The sequence below is a fragment of the Anguilla rostrata genome, chromosome 19 (assembly GCF_018555375.3).
Source record: "Anguilla rostrata isolate EN2019 chromosome 19, ASM1855537v3, whole genome shotgun sequence".
NCBI lineage: Eukaryota > Metazoa > Chordata > Actinopteri > Anguilliformes > Anguillidae > Anguilla > Anguilla rostrata.
This window is the reverse complement of record NC_057951.1, coordinates 7,636,912-7,660,660: the sequence shown is the minus strand read 5'-3', so window position 1 is coordinate 7,660,660 and position 23,749 is coordinate 7,636,912. Positions and strand designations below refer to the sequence as shown.

The 23,749-nt window shown below is 51.4% G+C and overlaps 1 protein-coding gene across 3 annotated transcripts in view; it reads left to right on the top strand.

The window, feature by feature from the left end:
* The window catches only part of LOC135245699 (metallophosphoesterase domain-containing protein 1), a 38,702-nt gene that overhangs the window by 1,688 nt on the left and 13,265 nt on the right, over positions 1 to 23,749 (top strand). The window contains exons 2-5 of one of the 3 annotated variants that reach the window (XM_064318940.1): positions 3,081 to 3,394; positions 5,366 to 5,547; positions 12,435 to 12,660; positions 23,345 to 23,661. In XM_064318940.1, the coding sequence (XP_064175010.1) occupies positions 3,222 to 3,394; positions 5,366 to 5,547; positions 12,435 to 12,660; positions 23,345 to 23,576 (813 nt within the window). In that variant the 5' untranslated portion in view covers positions 3,081 to 3,221 and the 3' untranslated portion in view covers positions 23,577 to 23,661. Of the gene's footprint in view, positions 1 to 3,080; positions 3,395 to 5,365; positions 5,548 to 12,434; positions 12,661 to 23,344; positions 23,662 to 23,749 lie in introns of those variants that run through there. The other 2 variants (XM_064318939.1, XM_064318938.1) reach the window with 2 other exon arrangements.

The window sequence follows — 23,749 nt, the reverse complement described above, 5'->3', positions numbered from 1 at the left end:
TGCTGGTAATATCGTTTAATTATCTTTTATGGGGGTAAAATCACCGGACAAAGAATCTTAATTTTTATATTCTGTGTTCTTGTGAATTGCCTGCAAATACTGTTCTGCCTTTTCATTTTTCATACTTTAAACGACGCTGATATGGCATACTTTGATAAATTATTTTACTTGTTGGAATAACATTTGAAAACTAAAAATAAAGTGTGAAAAACATAAGCAGTTATTTGCAAGTAGTGTTGGGAGGGAGTATAATCTAAAATGAAGTCATAGGTGATTTGATATTTATTTTTTCGCAGTTTAAAAGTCAAGTTCTATTTCTATTTTCAAAAATATGTCTTTGGAATATGCATCTCTCTTTTGTATGCATGCTTTCAAAAATCTCATTTGTATAACATACTCTTCAACAATATCAGTAGATAGGGTAAAATAACAGACTGGGCATGTATTGGATCACTTATTAAATTTTCAGGAGCAGCTCTGTGCCCACTGGGTCTAGTAAGAACCCATCTCTTTGTGTTTATTGCATTGATCATGCGTGTGTGTGTGTGTGGATGCAATTGTTTAGGAATAAAATTGACAGAACAAACCATTCCAAAGTAGTCTAATTTAAAATAAAAGCAAAATATGAATCTCTTTGAGAGTGGGGAGATTGAAGTCATTGTCAACGAAAGTGTTTGGTTGTGTAGTGTGCTTGTGGGATTCTAAAGAAGCTTGTGAAAAGTAAAGAAGACAAATGTTATGTAATTTTTAGCCCTTTTTGATGTGTAGTTATTTACAATTGAAGTTGGAAATCCAGTTGGAACTGTTTTAATTAGTAGATTTTTTTTGCATGGCTGACTGTCCTGTGGAACTGTGTGTTACCTGTTAATTCTGGTCGTGAGACAGACTGCCACAGCAAGACTGCTATCATCACAGTCGGCATGGTTACGAGACTTTGGCTTAAGTCATTTTGAGAGACGTGCTCAAAAAATAAAATGAACCCACGCAAGTTTTACTTAATTTTATTAAGACTATTCGTTTCACTGAGACCAATGGCCTCACGGAACGTTCCGGGTTCTAGATTTCCAGTTCTTTCTGATAGAAATGTGAAACATGAATAATTATCGAGGTTATTGTCCCAGGAGTCCTATAATATAAAAATCTGCTAAGCTTAAAAAAAAAAAAAAATGAAATATAAAATAAAATGTAGGCCATCACAGCTTTCCAGGACACTTGCCACACGAAAGCGTTTGGCCATCAGGAGCATTTCACACCAGTGGCAGCCAGCTATCAGGGAGCTGGAGTTTGATTAATCCCACACACAGTCCCGTGCGTGCGCACACATGTTTATCAGTGTGCTGGGAAGAGCAGTTTTTTCAGAACAGTGCTCTGGCGGTTACGCCGTTTGCATTCATTCGGTCCCTCAAAGCCGAAGCAGGTGAATCTTTCTGTTCATTTGATGGAGGCGCAAAAACAAAAAAACGGAAGAGATTCTCCACTGGCGAAGCCTCGTTTCTTTCTGTCGAAAATCATTTTTAACCTCGGGGTTGCTTCTTTTGTAAAAGATTTTCTGCTTTCAAAATGAGCACTTCTTGAATAACTTCTTTAAAAAATAAAAAACATTTTTGGATTGCAGAGAAAAGCAAGATAAGCCCAAATTTGTGCGTGGCACCTCTGTTTGGAGTGTGTTACAAGACACGGCATCAGTCCTGATAGGGAGACGGCAAATTAGTTTCTCCGGTTCATACGCCAACAAAAGTATTAATTTAGACCGGAATCAAGGTGTCCGATGAAAAGGTGTCTGCACCAGCTGTCTCCAGGACAACGGACGACTTAAAATCTCCGTCAGATTTCAGCCCTGGTTTTTTTTTTACTGGAAAAATGGAAAATGTATTACAAAAAACATCCCAATTTTCATGCTTAATGAATGGCAGGGGAAGGATAAAATGAGATTTTGTGATTTTGTAAATTGCGATTCTGTAGCTTTATTGCGTTAAGCACAGAAACGGTTTTATCAGTTCTTTCTGAAGTTACACATTTCAGTCTCTCTAGACTTTTGGACATCTGTCTTTTTTTTTCCTGAACAATTTTCCCTCTTTTTTTTTTTTTTTTTTCCCCCCACTGCCCCTGCTAGTTTGTAATCACCGTTTGCACCTCTCGGGGGGGCTGATGTGTCCCCCACACCTGCATTCCAGGATCACTGTGTGTGAGCCAGTGAGCGTTTTACACCTGCACGTTCTCACAGTGATGGTGGCCAGCTGGTAGCCTGTTGGTTGCTGGCAAGTAGCTGGGAGGAAATAGTCTAGCTGTAGCCCAAGCAACCCTGATCCTCTTAAACCCTTTATGCCTCCGGCTGTGCACCGCCAAATCGCGTACCGCTACAGCAGAGTCCCGGCCAATGGCGCCCCGCTATTGTAGAGTCCCGGCCAATGGCGTCCAGCTATTGTAGAGTCCCGGCCAATGGCGCCCCGCTATTGTAGAGTCCCGGCCAATGGCGCCCCGCTATTGTAGAGTCCCGGCCAATGGCATCCCGCTACTGTAGAGTCCTGGCCAATGGCACCCCGAGACTAGAGTCCTGACCAATGGCATCCTGTTGCCATTGTGGGCCACCGAAATTATGCAGTTAAAGCTCACAATCATAGGGTCCAGCCTGCACCCATAATGAGACACTCAGAAGCCTTCAGACATCCAAAGGGTGAGGGTCTTAGCTAATTGGATTGTCGGAGATTTGGTTTTGACAATCGCAATGCCAAGACGTTCTCATTCTCTGTCGCCCTGGTTACGGTGTCACCGGTAAGGGACATGCTGGGGATCCACCCTGGCGATCGATTTCCAGGCAGTTGCGGCTTTCCCCGCCGTACTGCAGCGGTCTCTGGCTGAGTCCCCCCCACCTCCCCCCCCCATTCCCACCCCATTCCCCGAAACTCCGGAAAATTCATCAAGTCACAGAGGCGGAAATATGTCTAATGAATTCCCGGGGCTGGCAGTCGTGCGGGGATCTTCCTGAGCGAGATTAAATAAGGGCGGTCCAACGCAAACAGACTCCCTGTCAGCCTGCTTTCTGCTCCGTCTCCCCCCCCCCCCCCCCCCCCTCTCCGCAGCTCTTCCAGGTGTGTGACGGGCGAAGCGGACGGAGGAGACTGAACAGAGACATGCCCGCTACAAGCGCCGCGAGGGAGGGAGAGAGGAGGGCCAGCCAGTGAGACACGCCCGCCCCGCCCCGCCCCGCCCCGCTCACAGCCATGGCCTTCACCCTGTCAGAGATCATGGCGGCCCGCCGGCAACAGCAGCAGCAGCAGCAGCAGAGGGGGGGCAGAGTGACCGTGGAGGTGGACGAGTACAGCGCCAACCCCACCCAGGCCTTCACCTTCTACAACATCAACCAGGGCCGCTTCCAGCCCCCCCACGTGCACATGTAAGCACCCCCCCTAGTCCCGTAACCTCAGTCTCTCCCTCTCTCTCTCTCTGTCTCTCCCTCCCTCCCTCTCTCTCTCTGTCACTCCCCACTTTATCTTTAGCTCTCTCTCTCTCTCCCCACTTTCCCTCTCTCTTCCTCCCTCTCTCTTTATCTTTGCCTACCTCTCTCTCTCTGTCTCTCCGTCCCTCTGTCTCTCTCTGTGTCCCTCTCTCTCCCTCTCTCTCCCTGTTTCTGTTTCTCTCTCATTCACTCGCACCAGCGTGAGTGCTCACCCCTGTCCCTCCCCGCGTGTCCTCTCTCTGTCCAGAGCCCTGCTGGCTCACCTCTGTGTGTGAAGTCTCTGATCCTGCTTCAGAACGAACCTGCAATATAAGCCTTCAAAGCGCTTTATTTTGAACACAGTGTACAAAAAGAAAAAAAAAAAAAAGAAATCTTAGTTTGTGAGCACGCCTGGATTTTGCATCGATTTGCCTGAAGGAGCTGTGTGTGTAGCTGTCGTGCGGCGAAAATTTGAAGGGCTGTGAATAGAAAATCTCGTCCTCGTACGTTTATACCGAAGCGCGGCGCCTCCCACCTCCCAGCAAACCGGTTTCAGCGTGAGTCCAAGATTTCCAATCTAGCGGCGTTTGAAGCAGAAGTCTATTGTAAGAAGAAGAAGAAGAAAAAACTTGTTTAATATCCTTAAAAGTCCTTGAGAAGTCCTTGCGTTTTGCATTAGAGGTAAGGTGGGCTCCCTGTTCCAGCTGCGCGCCCCCACCCCCCCCCCCCCCCCCCCGCGTCACCCCCCACCCCTCCTTCCCCAGCGCGTTAGCTTTAGCCGCGTAGCGCGGTTTTTTGAACTCGCCGGATCTAAAGTGGGCCATGCTTATTCAACAGCACCGGGTCCCCCAGGACTGCAGGGGGGGGCGTAGCTGCTCCAACCTGCCTCGCTCCCGCGGGACTGCTCTCTGACTGAGAGCTCTGAGCCCACAGTGTGGGTTACAGCGCAGTTCAGTACTGCCGCACACCACTGTTCCCCTCTTTCAGTTCAGTACTGCCGCACACCACTGTTCCCCTCTTTCAGTTCAGTACTGCCGCACACCACTTTTCCCCTCTTTCAGTTCAGTACATTGCATGCGTTTAGCAGACGCTCTTACCCAGAGCGACTTACACAACTCTTACACAGCATTTACACTGCATCCATTTATACAGCTGGATGTATACCGACGCAATGCAGGTTAAGTACCTTTGCTCAAGGGTACAACGGCAGTGTCCTACCTGGGAACCGAACCTGTGACCATTAGGTTACAAGACCAGCTCCTTGCCCATTACACCACGCTGCCGCCCCAGCCCTGCCACCGTTTCCCCCCTCCAGTTCAGTACTGCTGTGCGCCACTGCGTTCTTGCTCCGTCACGTGTTCTCATGCTGAAGGAAATGTGAGTAGGTGCTGACTGTCTGCTGTGGCATGTGCATGACTCTACGTTGCTTCCATTCTAGGACCATTTGCTCCTGAATATTTATGCGTGTTAACTGGAAAAACAAATGTATTAGCACATCTACTAATTCAGATGCTTTAGTGGGCTCCTAAATAAATAAAAAAAATGTTAGCATTGAGCCCTGGCTTGTCTGCGGAAAGTAGAAGCTTTTATTCACCTTCTTGTGTACATTCTAAGAAGTTCAGCACCAGTGATAAATGGGTGGGTGTCAACTCTTAATTCTCTGAAATTATTGCACTTGGTTATGTTCTAAAACTGTCTCAATAATGATTTGATCTGCAGTTTCCATCCGCAAAAAACCCATGTACGGAAATGCATAGTTTGGCACATTGCAGGTGGATATTACTGGGAGGTACCGGTATAAGTCTGGTTGCCATAGTGTAAGTACTCGCACAGTCACTTGTTAAAGCAGTTCAGGATGGTGTCCTGTATCACACACCGAATCTCGAGGGGGTGCTAGCTGTCCCCGTCTTTCCCTCTGCCATGTCGCAGGGTGGACCCCCTGCCCCACGACGCCCCGAAGCCCCCTGGGTACACGCGCTTCGTCTGCGTCTCGGACACCCACTCCCGCACGGACGCCATCCAGATGCCCTACGGCGACGTCTTCATCCACGCCGGGGACTTCACCGAGCTCGGCCTCCCCAGCGAGGTCAAGAAGTTTAACGACTGGCTCGGTGAGTGAGCGACTGAGTGGGTGACTGACTGAGTGACTGACTGACTGGGTGACTGAGTGGGTGACTGACTGACTGATTGACTGAGTGGGTGACTGAGCGATGATGACTGTATGAACTGTGTGGAGTTGTCTGACTTGACACTATCGGGTGACTTAGGAGCGATAAGCACACAGCACACTTTTTTAACGCCAGTGTGGTCAGTTGTTACCTACTGATTCACATCGAGAGTGAGAGAGTAGGGAGGGCAGAGCCAGGGACCTGTCGTGTGTAAGCTCCCAGTATGCCTAGGTCAAGGGGTGTATGTGCCATGTACCTAGAGGGCAGACCGTGTGAAAGGTAACTGGGACAGTAACTGGGGTAGAGAGGTAACTGGACAGTGCCCCCCCTCGTGTGTACGTGCACGTTGCAGCAGGTAAAGCACTCCCAGCCAGTGGAACCGGAAATGCGTTTGAACCCTCACCCCCCCGCGAGCCGCCCAGGTTAGTGGACATCCCGCACGGTCGGGAGCCCCAAACGGAGCGGGGGCCGTGGGGCCGACGGGGGCCGAGCCAAGCCCCTGTCACTCCGCATGGCGGTCCGGGAGGCGAGGGCCTCCTATTGGCAGGGCTTCCCCCGCCTGCAGCGCCCACACTCCTCCCCTCATGAATATTCAGGAGGCCTGGATCCCGCTCCTCTTGGATGCGGTTGTGTGGCTGCCTTGGATGAACAGAACACCCGGTGCTGTATATATTCATAAGAGAAAATTATGATTTTTTTTTCCCCTTCCCTTTTTTGTGTTCTCACACCTGTGTTTTTTAGAACATTGTGGGGGGGGGAGGGAGTGCAGCAGGGGAAGCAGATGAACTTTTTTTTTTTCCCTTCACGCTTCAGGAGAAGCTGCTCTGCTCTTTCTTCTGCGTCCCTCGTCTGCAGTTATACATCTCCTCCTCCTCCTTCTCCTTGTTCTTCTTCTATTGTTTTGCAGCTCTTATTTTAGCGAGGGGGGGGGCCCTGCTGGCTCCTGGCAGCAGCTCAGAGCTTTGTTAGCGGCGGTGCAGGACTGCAGGGGATGGGAGGTGGGGGTAGGTGCGTTAGAGCCCCGCTGTGGTGGGGGTTCTCCCTCGGGGTGGGGGCGGAGCATGGAGGCTCTTGGGGGGGTACATCCAGGAGAGGGCTCTGCTGCGTACGTTTGTGAGTTTAATGTTGTAAATCCAGCCGGGGGTCCTGGTCTCACTGTGGGGGGGGGGGGGGGGGGGGTTGTTGGCCTCGGCACCTGGAGCCTCTGTCAGCATAGGCGTTCGCCATTGGAGACACCGTGCGCTGAGACGTCGTTCCGATTGGTCGTCAGGAGGAAAGGGGGAGGAGCAAAGAAGGCTCCCAGGTATCTGCTGTCTCCCAAAGGCTGGGCGGTGTTCGGGGGGCCTCCACAGGCAGCGATGACCTCGCCCACGGGCCATCGCCCTATTTCCATCGCTAACCTCGTCGACTCCATCAGGCGCCTCGATAAGAGCGTGTTCCGCTCATCCTTTCCCAGCAGCCACCTGGTTTCCGATCCCTCGCGTCCGTCCTGCGATCGGGGGACAGGAGAACCCGCTTCGGCTCGGCCTCTGGAATCTCCCGGCGTTTGATTAACAGGCCTGCCGCAGCGCGCCGGGACCGGCTCACGTATTCATCCGCCTCTCCTTGGGCGCCATCAGTCAGCGGCATAATAATCAGCTTTCCAGAGGGTGGACCGAGCCGACCTCTCAGTGACTCCGTAGACAAACGGCACCGCCGCGATCGCCCCCCCCCCGTCTCCCGAGTAAACATCGTCCCCCGGCCTCAAAAAAGAATAAAGATATAATAATCGCAGGAGCGAAGGCGCATTAGCATCAGAAAGGGAGGCGCTCCCTCCCCGTATCTCGCTGATGGGTGGGTGGAGCAGCTCTCCGGGGCTTAGGGGAGTAGCGGAGGAGAGGCTCTGGGGAGGAGCCGGGAGAAGCGGCAGATACGGCGGCCGGGTCCTCTCCCGAAAATACAGACGCATGTTTCTGAACCTGAGCTCCGCTGGGGCTTGAGAACAAAAGGGCGGGCGGGGCTGTTTTTGGGGTTCTCCTCAAAATAGAAGATCCTGCACACTTACTTCTCTTCTGAATAATTGACAGTGCATTGACCCAGTGCACTCGCATGAAAACAGAGGCCTGTGCTCTTGTGCAGATGAAGGGTCTGTCAGTGCGTTTTTTTCCCTCCTTCCTGTCTTGTTGACCGGCTTTTGCTCCCACTCTGAAGTGCGTGAGACGGTGAGGCAGCGGAAAAGACCCAGCAGCCCGTGGGGTGTGTGACACCGGCGGGCTCTGGAAAGCGTCTCCACATCGTCTCCTCCGAGCGGGTGATTATTACCGTCCATGAGGGGGGGGGGCGGGGATGCCGAGTGGACTTTGGGAAGGGATCTCTGCTTTTTAACGTTGAGAGCGGTTTGTAATGTTTTCTTCAGATCAAGCGTGTTCTAGAACTCTGGAATCTTTCTTTCAGTTGCCAGGAGCGATTGTGTGTTCAGTTAAGAACATTCTAATGGCCCTGCTTGGTGACATACCCCCGGCCTCCCACCCCCCACTGCCTATTGGTCATACCTGTTCATAATCCACCCCCCCCCCCCCCCCCTTGAATCTGCAGGTTTCCCCTCCCACTCCTCTCTCCTCCCCGGTTCTCCTGCGGAACTGGAGGAGCATTAAAGTTTAATGAGCGCTCTTCCCTCTCCCGGGCGGGTCTGAAGTGGCTTTGTGTCGTGCTTTTTATCTCCGCTGTTCTGCCGTGTTTACCCGGCGACAGGGGCTCGCTGCCAAAGTCTTAATGAGAAAACCTGACGCGCTTCATAACGTTAAAAACAACAGTAAACACGGAGCCGTTTTGAGTGACGGGTTTGAGTGTTCTATTCCGTTTCTGCGCCTTCTCAGAAAACTCTTCTTTTTGGGGTTTTTTTTATTTTACTGATTCTCACATTATATATATTTTTACTGTTTGGAATTCACTTCAACATTTAATGCGAGACTCTATATGTTCCCGTCTACTGACGAGAACAAATGGCGTAACAAGACCAGGTCCAAACCTAGTATATGGCTGGACCGAAGTCAGTCAGCCACTCAGGCACAGACATTCGTGTTTGTAGGGCTGGCCCGCTGCTGCACGTTTCGTGAGTGCTGTGCACTTTTTTTCCCCAAAGTCCTCACTGTTTCTGCACGACTGCGGTGTTCAGTGCCATTTTGGGTGAACATTACTGCTGTGTTCAGTGCCATTACAGGTGAACATTACTGCTGTGTTCAGTGCTGTCGCGCGTGATCCCGACTGCGGTGTTCAGCAGCGCGAGCCGTTCCTCATCGGACGTCGTTTTCAGTTTGCGTGAGGAAATCTGGCCACGTCTAACTGCACACTGGGATTAGATTAAGCAGCGACCCGGTGCATCAGAATCCCAGTTGGTTTCATTTTTTGATGCGTCAACTCCTTGAGAGTCTGAACTGAGATTAGGGTTTGATCTGTAGTCGCCTTAGTGGGTTTAATGGTGCCGGCCGCCGCCCTGTGTTCCTGTGGTTCTGGGGGTGGGGGGCGTGTGATGGAGGAGCGGACAGGAGGGCTGCCGTGGCGACGGCGTGTTTACTGTAAACCTCACTCGCGCAGAGAGAGAGAGAGAGAGAGAGAGATGGGGACCACCTACCAGGCTGGAAATGAGAGCGGATTTCGCGCTAAGCGCTGTTTACGCTCCCGTCCCCCACGCCGCCGTGACGCGGGCCTGCGTCCTGAGCGCGTGGGTGGCATCAGGCAGGGGATGAGCACGAGCAAATCTCTCTCTCTCTCTCTCTCTCTGTCTCTCTCTCCCTTTCTCCGTGTCTCTGTCTCTCTCCATCTCTCTCTCTCTCTCTCCCTTTCACTCCCTTTTTGAATTTTTTCCCCATCAGTGTGGTGTGCGTATCCTTATGTATCCTTGTATTTTTTTTGTGTGTGTTGATGACAACTTTTAATCTGAAGTTTTTGTCCTGGCAAACTGCACTCCTCCCCTTCTGTGAGTATTCTGTAGAGGCGGAGCCGTATGTTGAGGGAGCAGTGGCGTTTCTTTTGCAGGGACGCAGGGCTGCCCTGCTGTTGCCTGTGAGCGTCAGGGTGGCGGCCAGTATTCGTCGGCAGGTGTGCGGGGGGGGGCTTTTCTGAGTGGGTGGGCGCGTGCGGCACACGCTGGGGGGGGAGAGCAGTGACACGCCCGAGGGGCGGAGCCTCCAGCCACACAGTCCAGTAATCCCCTTCAAAAGCGCCGGGGGACCACCCGCGAGAGCGCGGGAACAATGGCTTCAGGGGAGCCGGAACCTTCCGGAAGGGGACCCTAAGCCCTCTCCCCCCACCCCCACCAAAATGCCCTGGCTCCTGTGTGAGAGTGGGAATTCTGGGATCTCTGTTTGTGTGTTCACGTCTTTTCAGCCAAAGAGAATAACACCGATCAATAATACAGCCCGGTCATGTTTTAAAACGCATATTTCAGGCCCAACATCATATCCATCTTCAGGTAAATTATTATTGTTTTCTTAGATTGTGTTATGCGGCGCAGGGGAGCGACGGTCCTCCCTACACAAAGGCACTTACGTTCCTTTCTTTGTTTCTGCTTTGATTTTATTTAATTGCTTTCTTTTGAGCTGAGGGGGGAAAAAAAACATAATTTGTGCTGTGGGTTGATTTGGACTAAAACTGAAACTCTTGGTTACATTAAAGCAGCTTTTTGAAACAAAGGACAAAAGCCTGCGAGAGACGGTAGCTCATAACTACAGCGATGCACTGCCACTTGCAAGTCCAGATTAGTCTTTGAGCGCTGGGGGGGGGGGCTAGGGGGGCCTTGTCTTTCTCACACACTAAAGGCATATTTTTTCATCAGTTTCCCTCAGTTTTCATCTCTTTGTGCGCGTTTGATTGAGCACTCCCGACGACTTTTTATTTTTCGATTCGCTTTGTGTTCTTCAACGGGGACGATTTAATTGAGAAGTCCCGTCCATCTCTGCAGCGCCTCGATCCTTTTGAAGAACGGCGGCTTGCGGTTAAAGGAAGAGAAGCACTCGTAACGCGCCAATAAAATAACCTAAACGTAACCGTGACAATGAATGATTTCCCTTTTTCTGCTGTGATGCTAATTGTGTGGGTTTTCCACACTTTGGTATCTGGCTAATCATTTTAATATGGCCTTTCTCATGATATGGCCTTTCTCATGATCCCTCATGGTTTCTCTGTTCTGGAGTGCATGTTTACGGTGGTCTGTAGCTCTGCTCTGGAGTGCATGTTTACGGTGGTCTGTAGCTCTGTTCTGGAGTGCATGTTTACGGTGGTCTGTAGCTCTGCTCTGGAGTGCATGTTTACGGTGGTCTGTAGCTCTGCTCTGGAGTGCATGTTTATGGTGGTCTGTAGCTCTGCTCTGGAGTGCATGTGTATGGTGGTCTGTAGCTCTGCTCTGGAGTGCATGTGTTGGTGGTCTGTAGCTCTGTTCTGGAATGCATGTGTATGGTGGTCTGTAGCTCTGCTCTGGAGTGCATGTTTACGGTGGTCTGTAGCTCTGTTCTGGAATGCATGTGTATGGTGGTCTGTAGCTCTGCTCTGGAGTGCATGTGTATGGAGGTCTGTAGCTCTGCTCTGGAGTGCATGTGTATGGTGGTCTGTAGCTCTTGCTGGAGAGACTGGTTTACAGCAGCCTGGTTTATCAGCCCTGGTATGCCCTTGTGTCGTGATGTTCTGTTACAATGTTCCATCTCAGTACTCAGCATTTCCTTATTGCGCATTATATTGCTTAGCAGCCAATTTCATATAAAATAAATCTGCTATGAAAATGAATCATTCCCTCTGTGGAATTATGACGAGAGCTTGACTACTCCCCATGAAATGAACGTGGTCCTGAGCACGACTCCACCGTGAATTACAGCACTGCTCAGTGTGTCTGTCAGCATTGTGCCCTATGGCTGGCAAGGTGACATTTTCGGCTCATGTTAAGACCATAACGGTGACATAAAAAAAGTAATATGAGTTGCTTCTGCGTTTCCAGCCTACATTATCTCAAGGTGATTGGCTCCTGTCCTGTGAGGCAAAAGGCTTTGACTAAAAATGTAGGGCATCACGTCTTTCTCTGACTTGAGGAAGATGACTGTAAGGATTCACTCAGTAGTGTAATAGAATACCTTTCTTTCTTTTTTACAGAATTAAATACGTCCGTGTGTGTTCCTTGACAACGGCACAAATAGTTCTTTGAACTGATTGTCCAAAGACTAAAAAAAAAAAACATTTTCTTAATTGTTCCCTTCTCTTGGTGCTCATTCTGTGGAAGCACGTTTAAAAACAAGACCATTAAATAGTTCTCATACATTTGTATTTATTTTCCTCAAGGACAGATTGACCCGTTTCTCCTCTGTGGTCACGCACAAACATTTGAGTGACTGCCAGCGATGACACGCATCTCTAAATACATTCGTTTTGATTAAGATTCTGCTGGTAAAAGTGAAATAAAGCGCCAAGGGAGTTATAAGGTTGTCAAAAGGACGTGAAATATGACCTCGCATTACTTTCAAACCAATTCATCTTGGGCAGACATCGTTTGCTCAAGAAGTTAAAAAAGAAAAAAAAAAAAGATTAAGAAACAGCCTGCATTTCTTCTGCTCTACGCAACGTGAGCACAAGTGGAACAATCGATCAAGTGTTCAGAGATTTTCGATGGAAATAGTACAACATTAAAAAAAATAAATGAAAACAAAAATACTGATTTTAAGTTTTGCTCCAGAGCCTGGGTTATGTTTGTGTTGTTAGTTGTCCTGGAGCTCTCCTGCTTTGGAACCTCAAGATGTCCGCCAGAGTTCCCCGTGAGCTGTCTCGCCCGCTCTAAACCTCTCTGCCCCTCGTGCCCGTCCTTCTTTCAGGCACCCTGCCCTACGAGATAAAGATCGTGATCGCGGGGAACCACGAGCTGACCTTCGACCAGGAGTTCATGGCCGACCTGATCAAGCAGGACTTCTACTACTTCCCGTCGGCCTCCAAGCTGAAGCCGGAGAACTACGAGAACGTGCAGTCCCTCCTGACCAACTGCATCTACCTGCAGGACTCGGAGGTGACCGTGCGGGGCCTGCGCATCTACGGGTCGCCATGGTGAGTAGTGTACCCCCCCCCCCCCCTACCTTCCAGAGAGAGGGTGGCGTACCTGTCTCTGCAGCTCTGCTTGAGCGGTGCAAATAAAACAAACAATGGGAACACGGTGTGCGTGTGCACAAACACACACACACACACACACAGGCAGACGCCACCCACAGTCGCGTTGTTTCTTTTTTTCCCGGTTGAGTCCTGGAATCGGTGTTGAGCTGACGTGCGTTCCACAGCGCAGACATACTGAAGGTGACTGGTTAGCGTCATTAGCAGGGGTTTTCTGCAAAAAAAAGGCCAGTGTGATGTCATCCCATGAATGGCACAATCCTGCGTAATACTGCTTTCCACTGGCATAAGCCCCATTCACACTTATCACGTGATAACTATGCCCCTAACGATAACTTTCTTCATGTCCGCACCATAAAAGTTTCTATCATTCTACTTCCCCCTTCAGTAAGCCCCGATTTTATGCGCTCTCGCTGACAAAGAGAAGGAGCGCTGTTCTACAGAGGATTCAGAGAACAGATGAATGGCGTCTGCCCAGTGTGCGCCCGCCGGAACATTCCGGAGCTTTCTAGCAATCACGGAACCCTCGCCGTGCTGCGGAATACTGTGTATAGCCTAATGTTCTAAATGAAAAGCTTTTAGAATGTCCCCTGTGCCAATGCAAATTCCATTTAGGCAATGAGTAATTTGAGTTTTTTTTTTTTGGGGTCTGTACTTCTGGTGCTTCAAATCAACATATGTTCATATTTTGTAATTTGACCTCTTTGTAATATTTAGCATCACTTCATTCAGCGACTGGGCCGAAGTGTGTACAGATGAAGAAGAGGACATCTTCATTAGGACATAGTATTACTGTAGAGGGAGAAGTTGTCATTAGCTTCAGAATTTACCCTGGTGTGTACTGGACTGTAGTATTTTGAGCTAGCACAGACTGCAGTATTTTGGGCTAGCATAGCCCATGCTAACGCTAACGCGCTGTAATTCACCAGGGCTGAAGGCTGGGTATCTGGGAGGTATCTGTAGCTCAGTGCTCAGGCTCAATAGCGGCGTGCTGCTGGGGCCGAGGGCCCGTGGTGCCGCTCTGTGCCCAAGGGGTGGGCTTTCATCATCCTGGAGAACTCCAGCTGGAAGCCTTGTTTCTTTTTCGGGGGGGGTTTTGGACGGTTATTCCTCTGTCTGTCGGTCCTCCCCACATGTCGCTGGCTCGGGAGCGGGTTCCGCCGGTGGCGTCCTCCCCCCCCCCCCACCCCCTCATCTCTAATCTCCATCAGGAAACGGTGGGACGGAGCCGCTAAAAATCTGGTCTCCATGGTGATTTTGCGTTCGCGGAAACGAGCTGGATTTATGGAGCGGAGCCCGCGGCGCCTCAGGGGCGCTGGCGTTTCCGCGGCGACTCTCGCCCGCGTCGGCTGGAAGCGGGAAGTGCGACTCGCTCGCGCCGCTCCCCCCCACACCCCCACCCCCCTGCCCCTCTCCTCTTCCCTCCTTCCACCCGTCCGTGCGTCTCTCCGCGGACGAGTGCGATAAGAGGCCCAGCGTGGCGCTCTTCTCCCTTTGTGATCAGCCGCACTGATCAGCCTCAACCAGATTTTACTTCCCCCACCCCACCCACCCCCGTCCCCCCGGTCCCACACTCCCTCCCTCCCCTCCCTCTCCCTCCCTCCCACACCTCTCTTTGCCCACCTAAATTACATCCTGGCATCCTCCGCGTTTCCCCCCCAAATCGTACCGATTTGTCATTTTCTGAAATGGGGGGGGATTGAGAGGAAGACTCAGGGGGGTGGGAGCCGGGGGGGAGAGGAGGGGATATGGGGGCGTGGGTTTTTTTTTTGTTTTTTTTCCCTCCGTTGCCGACGGTAACGCAACTTTACAAGTAATTTGTCATGAGCGCATCACAGCCTCACCACAGCGCCATAAAGCAGGCGCCGGAGAGAGAGAGCGGTGCGCAGCGACAACAACAACAAAAAGGAAAAAAGGAGGAGAAAGGAGGGAAAAGGAGAGGCTAATTCTTGTGTAGGAGGCGATGGGGCTCGACAGAAGTTGTCCTTTCAGAAGCTCGAAGCGGCAACAAGCCGCAGCGTACAGAGAGAAGCGGGAGACGACAAAAAAGAACGAGGGAGCAAAAGGGCGAAACAGGAACCGCTGTTCGCCGTTCTTCTACCGGCCGCACCCCTGTGTGATGCAGGGGGAGGGGGGGTTTGGGTGCCTTGTAGTTGTGGGATCAGTTGTAGTTAAGTGTGGATTAGTTATGGGGGGGGGGGGGGATCAGTGCATTTTAGGGTAACGCTGTCATGCTTGGCCTCATCTTGGCCTCGTCCTGCATGCGCACCCCCGCACGTGGCAGTTGGCGCCCGGTGAGCGCGGGCTGTCGGGCAGCTCGTTAGCCCCTCTGATTACGCGGAGCGAGGTTAACGAGCGCCAGAGAGAGAGGGAGGGAGGGAGGGAGGAGAGAGAGAGAGAGAGAGAGAGAGACAGAGAGAGGGAGGAAGGGAAGGAGATAGAGAGGGAGGGAGAGGGAGAGAGAGAGAGGATTTAGCCGCGCCTTTGCTCCCGGCTTGCGGCAGGACCGCCGCGGTAACCGCCATTACCACCGCGTAATGAAGAGCGCCACAAGCCCGTTTTACACCCCATCTGGGGACCAGACCCTTTTGCCGTAAGCTCCCCTCGTTACAGGACCCGTCTCAAGAGCTCGTTTTATCTTGCTAAATAAAATTGTGCGTGAATAATGATTATGGAGTATCGTTGTACCTCCCCCCTCACATTGCACTCATTATGTGTCCGACTTGTAAGTTCACAAGTCTCGGGGTTCGCTGATCTGCATTTGGTCAAAAAAAATAAAATAAATAATGATATTAACTTCCATAAATGTTGAGAATGAACGACTCTGAAAGCCATCTTGTCTGCTAAATGATCCTAATACAGTTTATTGTCTTAAAGACAGAGACGGAAGTTTGGGTGGGTGCGGTGCGTGTGGAGGGGGGTTGAATGTTTGGGGGGCCACAATTTTAAAAAAAATTCAAGTGGTAGAAATGGCACAGTCTTACTCCGCGTGGAATCATTAGCAAGCGAGATGTAAAGGACTTCTTAATTATATTTTTTAATTATTGAGGATTTGCTTCTCTTCTGTTGTGGCCTAATTAAAACTCATCATCAAAAAAGAAATCTGTCCTCTCTCTCTCTCTCTACTTTCCCAGTTTTCATAAGAATACCTGCACCCACAGCTTCTCTTCCTCTCCACCGCTGCGGAGTTTTAAAAAAAGAGGAGCGTCTGTTCGCCCTGTTTGTCTGTTCGAGAGAGGGAATATTGGATTTAAGGGGGGACTTTTAATGAATTCCTCCACGAGGCGGGGGCAAACCAAAACCCCCGCGTCCCCCCCTTCACCGTATTTTTAATTAACGTCTTTGACGTGAGGCGGGTTTTTTTCGGAAGAATAATCCCGCGGTTTTTATATAGCGACTGCGCGGAGAGGCTAAGTCAGGTCGCCTGCCTTGACGGGCGGCTCGCCGAGGCTCCATTAAGCACATTAGCGGCCTGCCAGCTGTCACCCGTGCATTCTGGGATTTGTAGTATTGTGTGTCTGCGTCTCTGTCCTGCATCGGAGGCCGCAAAGCGTTTTTTTTTTTTTTGCGCCCGAGCCGGGTAATTCGCCCGGCTCTCCTGCGAGCCGCCTCTCGCGCTTCCCGCTAACGCCGCCGCGCCTGTCAGACGTAGCGAGCGCCGCGACTCGCCGTCTTCAGCAGCTGACGGGCGAGAGGCAGGCCCCGAGGCCTGGTGAAGAGAGGAAAAATAAATTCAGAAAAAAAAAACTGGTTCAGGGACACCGACCGCCTCTCTGGGACTTTTTTACGTGGGGGGCCTGCCTAACGGAACGTCCTCAGGTTAATGGTCACCCTCCGACAACGGCGGCGGTGGCGAACTCTCCACAGCGAGATTCGCAGAGCGCGTGTCAGTGGGAAAAGCCTGGAAACCGTTCCAATTACCACGGCCTCAACCGGAGTCTTCGCACCGGCGTCTCTCCCCTCTCTCCTCCTCGGTTTTTTTTTTTCCTTCTTCCACATCTCCTGTTTTTCCGTCTCCCTTTTTTTTTCTTCCCCCCCTCCATCTCTTTTTTTCTTTTCTTCCTTTCTTAAGTGCTGCCAATTACCCGAGCCCCGGCAGAGGCTGAATGTGCAGTGATGGAAATGCGTTTGTAGGTGGGCGAAATGGAACGTGGAGAAGAAGGCGCTTTGCGTGAAGGCCCCCCCCCACCCCTCCCCACCCCCCTCGGGCTTCGCTTTAAATTACCTGTGAAATGGCCCCCAGGGGCCGCTGTGTTCCCCACTCTCTCTTTCTTTCTCTTTCCGTCTGTCTGTCTCTCTTTCTTTTGCTCTCCTCCTCTCTCCGTGCCTCTCTCTGTCTTGCTGTCATTCTCACTCTCCCTCTCTCTCCATCTGTGTCTGTCTCTTTGTCTGTCTCTCTCTCTCTCTCTCTCTCTGTCTTTGTCTCTGTATCTCTATCTCTGTCTCTTTCTGTCTCTCTGTGTCTCTCTCTCAGAGGACAGGGGATGCCTGCTCCAGGGCGTTCTCTTGTAGTTTTGTTCACAGGCGTAGGGTTTGCCGTGCGGCGCGTGAGTCAGAACCCAGCCCTGGCCGCCGTACGCCACGCGCTTCCGCGTTTGATAGCTCTCATTCCTTCGCCTCAGATTCCCAGGAGGCCCCTGCAGCAGGCCCAGAATGCTCTTTGTTAACGGCGTGCGGACCGGCGTGAGGAGGAGGAGTACTGGCTATAGAGTCTTCCCCACTTGAGGAGGTTATGGGAAACAATGCATCGAGCCACAGGAGGAGCTCTGAGCTACAATGGATCGCAGGGGAGGCAGCCGATTGGCTGCTCGCCACAGTGACCTCAGGCCGGGGCCCTCGGACCTGGTCAGCTGGTTCCATCTGACCAATCACGTCATCCTTACCCGGATGTACTCCGAGGTGACCATTAACCATAATGCCAGAATATTTCTAATGAAGAAAAGTCCTCCTCCTGCAAAGACCCAAGATTTATTGTTTGGGCACAGCCCCGCCCCTCCCTCCCTATTGGTGCATATTTCGTGTCAGTTTTCTCGAGGCCCGGCGTCAAAAAGTACCCATGGCGACAGAGCGCTTCACGGGTTAAAAGCTGGAGACGTCATATAGCGCCAGGCTTTTCAGAGAACTTTAAAATAATTTGAGTCTCCTGGGGTTTTACACATTCTAATTTCCAACTAAATGGGACATCTGTTTGAGAAAGGGAAGATTTGCCACGGTTGCCAAGGCAACTATCATTCTGTAGGAGGGGAAAAAAAAAAAAAAGGTTTTCCGCGGCTTTATGGACGGAATTAGACAGGATTTAGCGCTGGGAGTCGCCGGTGGTCATGCGGGATCCTCTTCCTCCTCTGTCTTCCTGACCTGTAGTGACATCAGTATTTGGGGATGAGGTCAAATTGAAGGGGTCCTCTTAGAGCAGCCACCGGGTAGAAGAGGGGGTTGCAAAATTTGAAAAACTCCTCGAACGGAAGCATCAAAATGTCCTTTAGGTCTTTGAAATAATGAGTTTCCCGTTTAGGATAACTGGCCATCATTTGTTCTGCTTGGGTGCATTTGGACAGACGTGTGTGTGTGTTCTTTCATTTAAGCAAATTAATGGCTCATTTACTTTACTCTTGAAGACTGGGCCACTCTGCAAGTGTTGCATAGTTTTAATAGTTATTATTAGCCTAAGCATTATGACACTTTCAGCACTTCCTTCCTACCCGTCTCTCTCTGTCTGTCTTTGTCTCTCCCTCTCTCTGTGTCTCTCTCCATCTCCCTCTCTCCGTCTCTTTCTCCCTCCTTCTCTCTCTCTCTGTCTCTCTTCCATCTCCCTCTCCCTTCCTCTCTCCATCTCTCCCACCCTCCCTCTCCTCTCCTCTCTCTCTCCCCCTCTCTCTCCCTCTCTCTCTCTTTCTCCCCTCTCTCTCTCCCTCTCTCTCTCTCTCTCTCTCTCTCCCTCTCCCTCTCTCTTTGTCAGGGCTGGCTCACACCTCCCTCCCCCAGGCAGGCCTCACAGTGCTTCAGGCAGTGCCATATGACGCAGGCCTGGTACAGGCTGCCTGCACCTGCTCCAAAACGCCACATTTGTCAGAAGGCCCTGGCTCCCGCACTCCACACCCCCCCACCCCACCCCTCCCCACTCCCCTCCCCACACACACCTCCTGCATGGGGCGGGGGGGGGACATGGCACTGGTGCCTGTGGGACCGCTGAGACTCTGGGCACAGGATTCACCCGCACTCTTTTTCTCTCTCCGCCCCTCTCTCTCTCTCTCCCTCTTTCTCTCCCTCTCTCTCACGCAGACGCTCTCTCTTTTTCCCCTCTTCTCTTCCTCTCTCCCTGGTCTCGAGAGCTCTCCCCCCCCTTCCCCGCTGCGGCTCCAGCCCGGTGGCGGCGGTTTCGTTGTCGAGCGCCCGCGCCGCGCGGTTCCCCCGGACGCCGGCGCGTCTCTCCGGCGTGCCGCCGACGCATTCGCGACGTTCCCGCGGCCACGCTTCCCGAGCGCGTCCTCCGGTGGGAGCTCATTATCGCTCCGCGCGACGCCTCCCTCCCTCCGCGGCCCGCCATCGCACGCTCGCTCGCTCGCTCGCTCGCTCTCTCTCTCTCTCTCATCCTCGCTCTCTGGAGCCGCCGATCCGCGCAGGAAGCGGGCTTTTGTTCAGCTCCCCCCAACCCCACCCCCCCACCCCCGATGCGTAGCTCTGCACCCACAGGGCCGAGCGGACTTTACCCGCTTCGTTAACGTCCTGCAGGGGGGTGTCCTTTTGGTAGGGGGGCCTCAACCCCCCCACTCCCCCAGACCAATCTAAGAACTTGGCCCTACTCTTTTTTTTTTTGTCAAAAACATACCGATAACCAAACTCTTTAAAGGTGAACATTGATCGTCGTCTTAATATTTCTGTTTTTAACCCAGTTACAACCATTAAACTGTAATTACCATTGCTAGATTATAGTGACCTGTTCAGCAGACAAGGACTTAGTGGGCAAGTGTCCTGCGCTCATTGACATTCATGTCCGTAAGACGCGTCACATGCAAGCCATTCCTCTTCACTGGCTAGGTTAGAGCCGATTTGAGCAGACTGTCCCGTGCAGTGACCTTGTTCTGCCAGGCTAAACGAACGAAAGCGACAATAACTAGGCCTTATCATCGTAGGGCGTGTCAACGTGTGATAACGTTGTGAGACTGAGCTACTGTACGCTAACATTAGACTCTACAGCAGTCTGAGACTCCGGACATTACACCCGAATAAAGAAGGTCTTTGATTCCACATGTCTATTTAAAAAAGAATCATTTAAAAATATTTCTTGGCCCTTTGTGAATGCGAAGATGGTATTTAAACAACACACCATTAAAGATTTCAGTTTCCTGGACCTTTCACATGAACTTCCTGAGTCTGGGCTGTTCTTCTTCCTCTGTGTTTCCTGCCTGGTCTCATCCCCCCCCCAACAGCACCCAGGATCAAAGCGATGTTCTGCTCCCCCACAAACATCCCCGCAAATCTCCGCGTAAGACTGAAATCATACCCTGCCAAACGCAAAGAGAGAGAAAGAAAGAAATAAATAAAATAAATGCGCAGGAAGCCAATGAAAATGGAGGGAGAGAGAGAAAGGGAGACAGAAGAAGAAGGGAGATGAGTATGTCTCTTCTGCCATCAAACTTCATTACAGCATGTCAGCAGCCAGAGAGAGCTGACAGAGGAAGTGTTCACATAGGGAGACGGGGAGATTTATTCATGTGTCTCCATCTCCTCACGAAGCTTCTCTCTCCCTCTCCGATTCCGGAGCCTTCCGGCGCATGGGGTAAACCTCTCTCCCTCCCTCCCTCCTTTTTTAATTATCATTTCTTTATCGAAACATGTGAAACGGGGAAAGGGGGGGGCTGGGGACTGAGACCCGTCTTAGAGGGGGAGGGGGGTTGACGGCGTTTCACTGGGAATTGTGGGTAATGGCGGTGGAGGCGGGGCGGATTGCTCGCCCCGTGGCCCTGGGTGGCCCAGGAGGAGCGGTGGGAGGTGTCACTTGACTCCCTTGTGGGTGAACGTCAATCAACTTTTTTAATTCTGTAAACTTGAGCATCTGAAGGAGTACGGACCGGAATCGGACACGCTCTTAAATTCTGCCCGCCTTTGAATTCTGCAATGGCTGTTCGTGCAGCGAGCAAACCTTATGTTTACAGCTCTGCACCTAGCAGGGGAAGTTTGTATCAGTGTGCCGACTGTCATGGGTGTTTTGCACTTCAGTAGTTTGACACACATTAAAACGGGAGAAAGAACTGAACTTGCACTATCCACTGCACCACACAATGGAGCCCCATCCATACTCTTTACATTCTACTACTATTACTACTACTAATACTAATATTACTACAACTGCTACTGCTACTACTATTACTATTTCAACTACAACTAATACTACTACCACCACCAATAGAAATGACAGAAATATTAATAATTCAATTGTATCACATATTGTTCTGCTAAAATATAGCAGTGCAGTTGTAATTATTCTTCATGCATATAAGAATGAAAAGGTTTACGTGAATGTGTCTTCAGTAAAGTTTACCCATAATGCTTTGTGGTATATTTCGCGGGAGTTGTTTGGGAATCCCCTGAGATCCTAATCAGCTTTTAGAGCTGAATTCTGACAGGGAAACGGCTCATCGGCGAAGTGAGCGTTTGTGGCAGTCAGCCTGTGCCTGAACAGCTGTGTGCAGATTGATGTTCTTTTCTAATGAAGGAGGCGGCCATTTTGCCACGTTTTCCCCGTGTAACAAACCCTCCACCCCCCCACCCCCGTTTCCCAGCCCCCCCCCCCTTTGAACGCGCGGATGAGTAAGCGCCGCACCGGTGCGTTAGCGAGCGCGTCCGGGGAACGGCGGGAACGCGACGCTTCCGATCGGTACGGAAGCTCGCCGCGGCTCTGCCTCGTAGCCTGAATCTGAGTGAAAAACAGCACGCGTCTGCCCCCCCCCCCCTCGCGAGCGCAGGTGCGCGGGTTTAGGACTCGGGCCGTCCGCTCGCGCGGGATCCTTAATCCCCCCCCCGCGCGCGCTCGAGCGTTTAGCGTCCCGCTGCGCGCCCGCCCGCCTCAATTAAATAATTAAGATGCTCGCCGGGAGCGGCGCTTCGGAAGCGGGAAGCGCTCCTCGGGTCAGGTTCCCACCGTGGATTTCCCATGAGGCCGTGCGCTGTACTTCCCCCCTCAAGTCAACTGAAAATGATTTGTGTTTCTTTTTTATTTTTTATTTTATTTTATTTTTTTTCACTCTTTCTTTTTTCCCCCACCGATGAAGCGATGGGACAGCAGGTTGCTAAGCTGGGCGGCTTGGTTCTAATGTGATTGTTCACCTACCGGGTAGCAGCGCATCATGTCCTTCTTAGACCGGACTAGTCGAGCTCAGAGCCGAGGTGGCCGTGCCGTGATCGTGTGCGTGGTTTGAGGGAGCCGTAGGTGTTTTGGAGTTGATTAGTTTTGCCTGGGTCACTGACGTGTGGGGCTTTTATTTTGTGGTTCCTGCGTGCGTGCAGACACATCAAAGACTTCAGCTATGTCGGCACGAAAGCAGATCACTAAGTCACGGCTCACGGATCCTTTTCTCTTCTTCACAGCTCACAGGGTTTTCTATAGGACACGCACGCACGCACGCACACACACGCACACACAGTAGTGCGCTGATATTGCAGCTGTTCCTCCTTAAAGGATAGCTCTCTGGGTCTCGGCTGTGTGAGCGGTAAGTGGGCGTGTAGCAGGCGTATCTCGCTGAGCTTGGGATGCGGTCTGCGCCCCGGCGATTTAAAGGCTGCCTAAAGCGACTGCGGCGAACCGCGCGGCCCAGTCGCCGGTGAAGCCGTGGCGGCGGCGGCGGTCTCGTGCGTCAGGTGCGCGCGCGATCACACGCGGATAGCGTGCCACGCGGCCCTGCCGTTCCAAACTGGCGGAGAGTCGCCGGTGTCCCGCGGTGAGCTGGTGGGGGTGGGGGGGCGTCCCAAATGCTGGAGAGCGCGTGGGAGGGACGGGGGCTGGGGGGTGGGGGGCGTGCTCCGAGACCCAGGCTGGAGATTTGGCCTTCTTGCAGCGCGAGGGTGGGAGCTTGTGTGCGTACAGATGCGCAGACGCGTTGCGACCCGCCATCTTTGCGCTCTCCACAGTCAGAGCTTTTTCTGTAACACCCCACCTCTGGCACCCCTCTAATCCCCCGGATTGTCAGGACTGGGATGTTCCTCCCCCTCCAGCAGCAATCCAACATATCTTTTCTTTAAATTTTTTTTTCTCTCTCCATTGCATTTGTTCTTATCCTCTGAGTGAAGCCCTACTGGTTAGCTTTGTCTTGTGGGCTTCTGAACTGGATGCATGTTGCACAGTGATTAAACATCAAAGTGCACGCGGTGGAACTTAGCATTTATAAACTGCTGAGCTGATCCAAGGTCCTGAGAGGAAGAGGGATAGATTCAATAGCAATGATGACAATTAAATAGTAATTACGGACATGAATGTAAAAGAAAAACAAGAAGCCGTGTAGTGTTTATTTTTTGTTTGTTTAGCCTGACTTTTGAATTGTTTTGATGAACTAAAGAGGGGTTTGTTCAATTGTTTAATTGCCCCCCCCACACTTCTTTGATCCTACCCTTCTCTTGAGCGCCTATGCAGTCACAGGCTAGGTGATGAAGCTCAGGCTCGTGCTCCATGTGGATCGTCCGTCCATCTGTCAAACCTGGAAGGCGCTGGGCCTTTGGCTCCGTTTCCGTGGCGATGGAAGCCTGCCTGTGGGCTTTGCCCCAACTCTGACAGTAGCGCACACAGGGAGAGGTGCTCAGGGCCCTGGACTCAAGTGTCTCCTGATTGGCTGCTTCTGGTTTTACCCGTGGGCAGTTTGCTCTAACATCAGGGGTCCTCAAACTGGAGTCTGCAAGGGGGCCCCAGGGGGTCCTCAGAGGGAAAAAAAAAACTGGAAAAATGTTAATTTTTTTTGAATACTTTGTTCATAATGCCATATCTCGTAAATTCAATATTTAAAACTTTATCAAAAATAGAGTGATTTACAGACTTGAACTT